Genomic DNA, 7,845 nt, shown 5'->3' on the forward strand with positions numbered 1-7,845 from the left:
GGAGGGAGGAAGAAAGAAAGAGAAAGAAAGAAAGAAAGAAAGAAAGAAAGAAAGAAAGAAAGAAAGAAAGAAAGAAAGATGTATCATACTATCGATATAAGTATCAGTAAGCCTGGAATCTCTATAGATCTATGTAAACATTTTTTTTTCTTACTTGGGTCCATTCCTTTTCTCTGGATTATTATAAATTCCTCAAATTATTGCGGAGGAAACAATTACTTGATATTAAAGATTTACAAGTTTCAAGGAAGCCAGTACAGGTTATAATATCTCAAAATAAAATGAGGGGCAGGTGGTGTGTGTGTATGCATATATCTTAATGGTGAAATGCTTGCCTAACACAGTGAAGCCTGGGTTTAATCCCTAATTGGGGGGAGGGTGTAGATTCATTCTAAGTGAGGAAGACTGTGGGTGGACTGTGGGTAGAAAAAACATATATAGTATCTCAAAAATTATCAGAAATGTTTCCAAGACAATAAAATGAGGTTGTGGCCGGGCAGTGGTGGCGCACGCCTTTAATCCCAGCACTCGGGAGGCAGAGGCAGGCGGATCTCTGTGAGTTCGAGACCAGCCTGGTCTACAAGAGCTAGTTCCAGGACAGGCTCCAAAACCACAGAGAAACCCTGTCTCGAAAAACAAAAAAAAATAAATAAATAAATAAAAAATAAATTGAGGTTGTGTTATCAGGTATGACTAGAAGTTTTTACTTTGTATGATGACAAATTTATTTTTAATCTGAATGTAAAAGTAAATTCATTGTTTGAAATATCTTAAAATGACCACACATGGAAAAGACAGTCTTTTTGACATGCAATATCTATTCCTGGTTTTAAGATTTTTCATTATGTATAACCTGAGTGCAGGTGCCCAGGTCAAAAGAGGGAATCTGATCTCCTAGCACTGAGGTTGTAAACAATGATGAGAGGCCTAGATTCTGGTGCTAGGAGTCAGTAGGTCTTTGCTTCTGAGCTGTTCACCCCAGGTATCATACTCCTGATTTTAAGACAGTATAACACAGGAACAGAGTAGTTCTTTAATATAATCGGTGTTTGCTTTAAACTCATTTATTACTGTTCCTATTTTCTCATTTCCAAAAAGGAGATAATGGCATCCATTTCATAGAGTAACTCTGAAAGTTAAAAACTTTAAGTGTGGGAATGGCAATATTTATTCACAATAGTAAAGAGGAGGGTAATTCCCACTAAGCCAAAGTCATGGAAAGATTTAACACCAATGTTTATATTAGCTTGCAATAAAATACAAAAAGGAAAATTGTAAAAGTAGGAGAATGAGGATAAGAGCCTTGCTGCCAGTACATGCTAATCCCTCACTTATGTTAGCGCTGGCATCCTAAAGAGGTTAGTTAGCCTCTTTAGTCCATCACTTGGTATAATAAAGGTGACTTTATAACTTGGGTAAGTTCTAAAGATAACATCTGAACACTTGGTTCTTCAGGTATGTGAAGTCTACACACTTCATAGGGAGACATTCTACCTTGCCCAAGACTTTTTTGACAGATTTATGTTGACACAAAAAGATGTAAATAAAAATATGCTTCAACTCATTGGGATTACCTCATTGTTCATTGCTTCTAAACTTGAGGTAAGTTCTTAAATTTCATCCAGATAAGTCTTGTTATCAACCTAGTTTTTAAGTGAACACATTAATCTCAAGATACTATTTTCTGTATTAAATATTTAAGGAACAGGAATTGTTTTTTTATAGTGAGGATGGAATAAATTATCATAGGTCTTTATTTTAGTCTCTAGTTCATATAGTTTATCTATATTAGTCTTTTAAAGTATAGCTATAACCAAAGCAAGCATAAGCCCAGTATGTTTTGATAAATATACATTTTTACTAAGTTAATGTGTTCAGTTTCTAGACTTTATTGTTTTGAGTGGCCCAAGCTGGCTTTGAACTCACTCTGCAGCTGGAAGATGATCTTGATCTTCCTGCCTCCACTTCCCAAGGAAAAGGATTACAGGGCTGGCTATATGCAGTGCTAGAATTATCTACACATTAGACAAACACTCAACCGAATCAAATGAACCACGCCCCAACTTATTTATAGAATAATCTTGTTTTGGTCTGATCACCGGACTAGACTGTATTTAAAAAGTTGTTATTCTTTCTTAATTGAAATAGTAGATTAAGATATATACTCTTTATCAAACTTACATGGTTTTGATATATAGTTACTTCGTGAACCTGTCCTTAAAACTGAAGCCCATGTAGCCTGTATATAATTTTGTTTTTATTTAAAATGCTTAATAATAATTTTCTAAATTGAAGGAAATCTACGCTCCCAAACTCCAGGAGTTTGCTTATGTCACTGATGGTGCTTGCAGTGAAGTAGATATCTTAAAGATGGAACTCAATATCTTAAAGGTAATAATGTCCTTTCTTGGTTGCAGCTTTGTAATATAATAGGAATGAACTTCAGATATAACAGAGCCAAACTTAAGGGCAATGAGATGATTCAGCAAGTTAGAGGGATTTAATTGCCAGAGAGGTGTGACAACATTTTGATTCCTGGGGAACCAATGTCGTGTAAAAAGTTGTCTGACCTCTACATGCAAGACACAGCATGTGCCTACCCCAAAAATGAAGATAATTTTGAACAAATTTTTAAAAAGAGCCAAAATTCATATCTTAATCTAAGCACAGAATTCTATAGGTTAATGCAGCAAAAATATTGGTATTGATGGTTGGTGAGGAACTTAACCTCTCAACTCTACTATATATATAATGTAATACATGTATGTAAGTTATGTATGTTATATATAGTTATATATACATACTATATATAGTTATATATACATATATAAGTGTGTATATATATAGTTACTAATGGACTTTTTAAAATTTCATTGACAGGCTTTAAAATGGGAACTTTGTCCTGTAACAGCCATTTCCTGGTTGAATCTTTTTCTCCAAGTTGATGCTGTTAAAGATGTCCCTAAGGTTCTTCTACCTCAGTATTCCCAGGAGACATTCATCCAGATAGCTCAGGTACTGACCCTGTTTCTGAACATAGCTAATGTTATTGTCGATGACAAATTTGGATAATGTATAGAAGTCCTAGGCTACACAACAAAATGGCATACTGAGTTAATCTTAATTGACAAAACCCTTTTGACCCATAAAATACTGTCCCTAGCATTTACATAATTCTAGAGAACAAAGTCTTAAAACTTTTATGAACATTCCCCTCCCCCCCCTTTTTAAGGGCTTGGGATTGGAATAAAATATCTTTGATATAAAATGGAGAAAATGTTCACAGCCAGTTGTCTTTAGAATTTTATTTGTTTTCAAGACTATGTAGCTCTGGCTGTCCTAGAACTGTGTAGACCAGGCTGGCCTCAAACTCAGAGGTTCACTTGTCTCTGCCTCCTAAGTGGGATTAAAGGTGGCATATACTACTATACCCACTGCTGTTATTTTTTTTAATCTAATTAAACTGCGTTACTCAATATTCTATCTGTGGTAGTATTTCACTTCCAGCTCTTCCAGTTCATGTCACCTTGTTGCCTGATGAGTACAAAACTTAAGTTTTATTCACTGAACAGGAATTGCCTTAAACCTCTGAAAATCTAACCTTTATATCACTTCAGCTGCTACTGTTTTGGGTATTGCATTACCAAGATGATACTTACCTATCTACCTGATGCTAACTAAGAATACTGCATTCTAGTTTGTCCAGTTTACCGTCCTTTTTAAAGTGTAATTTTCCTGCATTTAGAATCTTACAGTAGCTTCAATAAACTTAAGTAGTAGTGCTCTAACTTCTAAAATGCGTTTATAAGTTAACTAGATTACTTCTAACTTTCCTTGCCTGCAGCTGCTCACCTTGGCTAAGGAAGAAAGGTATTTCTTGCTTATTTCATAAGAAATATTACCTTTGGTAATGTCGTTCTATCTCAAACATTCTCTACTGGCCAATTCTTCTGTCTAGTTTATTATCTAATTTAGAAGCCTTCACTAGCTTTTTTCAATCTAGCTGAAGTGCACACCCTGCTAATACATTATCACTCTCTTCCTACCCTGTCCTGGTTTATATTCCTTCCCTGCAATCCTGAGACTGGACGTGGGTTATGTTTTTTTACCTTAGAGTTGGCAGCGATGGTATATAAGCTACAAAATAGGAACATACTCATCTTTTAAATTACTTAAACTTTTGCTTTTTCCTTGTCAGCTTTTAGATCTGTGTATCCTCGCTATTGACTCATTAGAATTCCAGTACAGAATTCTGGCAGCTGCAGCCTTGTGCCATTTTACCTCCATTGAAGTAGTTAAGAAAGCCTCAGGTATGACTATATTGTTCACTTCTTACGTGTTCACTTTTAATGGAACTCAGGAATTTTAACACTTATCAAGCTCACAATTTAATAATTTACTGATTATGTTTTCTTTTTTTTTGTTTTTTTTTTTTGTTGTTGTTGTTGTTTTTTTCGAGACAGGGTTTCTCTGTGGCTTTGGAGCCTGTCCTGGAACTAGCTCTTGTAGACCAGGCTGGTCTCAAACTCACAGAGATCCGCCTGCCTCTGCCTCCCGAGTGCTGGGATTAAAGGCGTGCGCCACCACCGCCCGGCCTGATTATGTTTTCTGTTAAAAGTACTTTATAGCCTTTAGTGTATCTCCACAAGCAAACTAATACGTGGAAATTAAACTCATTTGAAGCAAATAAGCACAATTCTACTTTATAAATGTGCACTGGTTAAACAGCTCTGAAGAGGCCTGAAAATGTGGCTCTGTGCTTAAGAGCACATACCGCTCCTGGAGAAGAGCACAGCCTGTGACCTAGCACTTGGGAGGCCAGGCCAAGAGGCAGCCAGCCTGGGCTTCAGAAACTAGGAATTCTTCCAGCTTTGGCTCATATAAAGTTTGATAAACGTGTGATCATTTCTTTGAGTTTTAAATGATTTAAAAATTAGAAGCAGAACAGAGTACATTGGGCATACTAAGGTATTTTCTGTGGCATAACTTTAACATTTTATTAACTTTTCCAATTTAGGTTTGGAATGGGAGGACATCTCCGAGTGTGTAGACTGGATGGCGCCTTTTGTCAGCGTGGTAAAAAGTGTAAGTCCAGTGAAGCTGAAGACCTTTAAGAAGATAGCCGTGGAAGACAGGCACAGTATCCAGACACATACAAATTATTTGGCTTTGCTGGTATGTTTTTTTTGTTTTGGGGATTGGTTATTCTTTTAATTTAAAAATTTTTTTATTGTTTTTTAAATCTTGCTATATAGTAAGTCCTGCAATTGATGGAGAGGGTACTGTGGATCACTACTTCAGACAGCTATATAAGATCATAAAGGAGAAAGTAACAGTCACACTGATTTTAAAATGTAAAGGAGATAATAAAATTAAGGCAACTTGGTGCCACAAGCAGTAGGGAGGCTGAGGCAGCAGGATCATGATTTCAAGGCCAGCCTGGGCCACACAGTAACACTGTCAAAATATTGCTGTGAAGCAGCTCAAAATCAAAACCAGCAGTTGAGATAAGAAACTAAAAACATGTTTTTGTTGTTGTTTTGAGACAGGGACTTGCTGAAGTTAGCTATATAGACCAGGTTGGCCTCGAATTCATAAAGATCTGTCTGCCTCTGCCTCCTGAGTGCTGGGATTGAACAGTTGGCTTAAGGTACTCTTAAAGTAAGCTTGATAGTCTCAAATAATATGTTTTTACCTTCTATATACTTGTTTTATCTTAGCTGTTAATTATGGTATAATTCCTTCATATGTACAGAGTGAAGTAAACTATGTGAACACCTTCAGAAAAGGAGGGCAGTTGTCACCAGTGTGTAATGGCGGCATTATGACACCTCCGAAGAGTACTGAAAAACCATCAATAAAACCCTGAAGTTAACATCAAATTGGAATTGAAAAGATACTGGATAAGGTTCATACAAATGAGTTTTACAGGAAAGTAGTGTTGTGGCTATCCTTGCCCACTGAGGAGTTACACTGCCATTTTGTTTAAAAACTGCATCAATTTGGCAATAAATGCCTAGGGTACATGAAGCCGTGGGCTCAATCCCCAGCACTACAAAAGAACAAACTTAAAAAAAAAAAAAAGTTGGCACTAAAGAAATTTCCTCTAGCTGTTTAAAAGAAAAGAAGACTTGTTTACAGGGGTGACTTCACGCCCAAGGACAGTGGCTAGAAGCCAGCAACAATTGGTGCTGTAGCAGTTTCTGTTTGTTACTGTGTTTCCCTTGATAAACTAGGATTTATTTTATCATTGGAATATGGACTAAACTAGTGATACTTAAAAGATACATTGCTGACACACAACTTTGATTCCTAAGTTCCTATACTCTTGAATGGTGCAATCTGTCTTTTGAAAATGAAATTTAAACTTATTTACAAAGATTGTTTTGTAATACAGTGACTAATTTATCTAAAGCTGTTTGTAACAAACAATGATAAAACTTGAATTTTTACAAATGGTGAAGTTCAATCTGTTTTTAGTTTGTCTTAACATAATATTTCTTAATCAGTAAGGCACGAACCAAATGTTTAAACTGTTCTAAAGGAGAACCAAAGAAATTATAAACAAAAAAAATGCTTTGGCTTCTATGGGTTTTTACTTGATCTAAAGGTTGCTTTATGGTCGTTTCATACATCACAATCTGAGTAAAACTTTAATGCCTTTTCAAACTATTTATATAGGAAAGTCACTTTATTGCACTAAGCTATCCCTAAGTATTTTTGAAATATAGTGTGAAGCTAAGGCTTTATGTTTGCAAAACTGGCAGTCCATTTTTAAAGCCCCATCTTATGAGATGAACTTAACATGTGACCTAAACTTCTATTTTCTATGGCAGAAAAAATATTAAATGTATACTGACTCCTAGAAATCTATTTATTTAAACTGGTTGTATATAGATTAGCTACTTATACATTAAATATTTTAAGTTAGCCTTTGAAAAAGAAATTTGGGCCTAAAAAGTCAATTTCATCAGGAAAAAAATGATGCCAGGTTACCAGACATGTAAAGCTTTTCTCTTTTTGAAGAAATTGTGAACTATTTGTTAATGTGTGGCGTTCTTGTATAGTTTTTGTTTATAAAACTAGTTTGCTTCAGTTTTTGTCTGAAAAGAAAACACCACTAAATTGTACATATGTATTATATAAACTTAATCTTTTAATACTGTTTATTTTTAGCCCATGTTTAAAAAATAAAAAGTTTAAAAAATTAACTAACTGCTTAAAAGTAAAGTTTTGCCATTGCTTGTAGAAACTTCTTTTTCCTTCTCTGTGCTGCCAGCTGCAATACTTCTTCAGGATTGCTCGCATTCAACTCTGTTTGGCCAATGGCTTTGATCTTAAAACAGAAAAGTATTATCAGAAATTTAGTTAACAAAAAAAAAAAAAAACAAGACTTCCTAGTAGTCCACATAAGTCAAAGTTAAAATAACTAGATAATTATAAAATGTACGAGCTACAGAAAAATTAACAGCTGTTGCATTGATCTACTATGATTTCCTTAACCACAGTTTACAGTTAGAACCTGGTAGAGCATTTTACTGCATTAAATAAATTCCTTTGTGCTTATGGGTACGCAGGAAAGGAAGAGGCTGACTGGGGGTGGGAGCACAAACCACACAGAAGGAAGTCAAAAGAGGCTGTGGACAAAACGGGTAATAGTAAATAATAAGACTGTGGAAAATACTTGACAGTGTAGATGCCTGACAGATTAAAAGTAGTAAGTAAAACTGGCTAAAGCCGGGCGGTGGTGGCGCAAGCCTTTAATCCCAGCACTTGGGAGGCAGAGGCAGGCGGATCTCTGTGAGTTCGAGACCAGCCTGGTCTACAAGAGCTAGTTCCAGGACA

The 7,845-nt window shown here is 35.6% G+C and overlaps 2 protein-coding genes across 3 annotated transcripts in view; one reads left to right on the forward strand and one right to left on the reverse strand.

Moving 5' to 3' along the window:
- Positions 1 to 7,211, forward strand: part of Ccne2 (cyclin E2) — an 11,005-nt gene extending 3,794 nt beyond the window's left edge. Inside the window, exons 6-12 of the mRNA XM_013351805.1 lie at positions 835 to 863; positions 1,421 to 1,602; positions 2,296 to 2,391; positions 2,881 to 3,015; positions 4,199 to 4,310; positions 5,018 to 5,175; positions 5,756 to 7,211. Of these exons, the coding sequence (XP_013207259.1) occupies positions 835 to 863; positions 1,421 to 1,602; positions 2,296 to 2,391; positions 2,881 to 3,015; positions 4,199 to 4,310; positions 5,018 to 5,175; positions 5,756 to 5,869 (826 nt within the window). The 3' untranslated portion in view covers positions 5,870 to 7,211. The remainder of the gene's footprint in view (positions 1 to 834; positions 864 to 1,420; positions 1,603 to 2,295; positions 2,392 to 2,880; positions 3,016 to 4,198; positions 4,311 to 5,017; positions 5,176 to 5,755) is intronic.
- The window catches only part of Ints8 (integrator complex subunit 8), a 51,224-nt gene continuing 50,510 nt past the window's right edge, over positions 7,132 to 7,845 (reverse strand). For both annotated transcript variants that reach the window (XM_026786684.1, XM_005362307.3), the window contains one exon: positions 7,132 to 7,336. In XM_026786684.1, the coding sequence (XP_026642485.1) occupies positions 7,220 to 7,336 (117 nt within the window). In that variant the 3' untranslated portion in view covers positions 7,132 to 7,219. The remainder of the gene's footprint in view (positions 7,337 to 7,845) is intronic.

This window comes from Microtus ochrogaster, linkage group LG5, assembly GCF_000317375.1.
Source record: "Microtus ochrogaster isolate Prairie Vole_2 linkage group LG5, MicOch1.0, whole genome shotgun sequence".
Classification (NCBI taxonomy): domain Eukaryota; kingdom Metazoa; phylum Chordata; class Mammalia; order Rodentia; family Cricetidae; genus Microtus; species Microtus ochrogaster.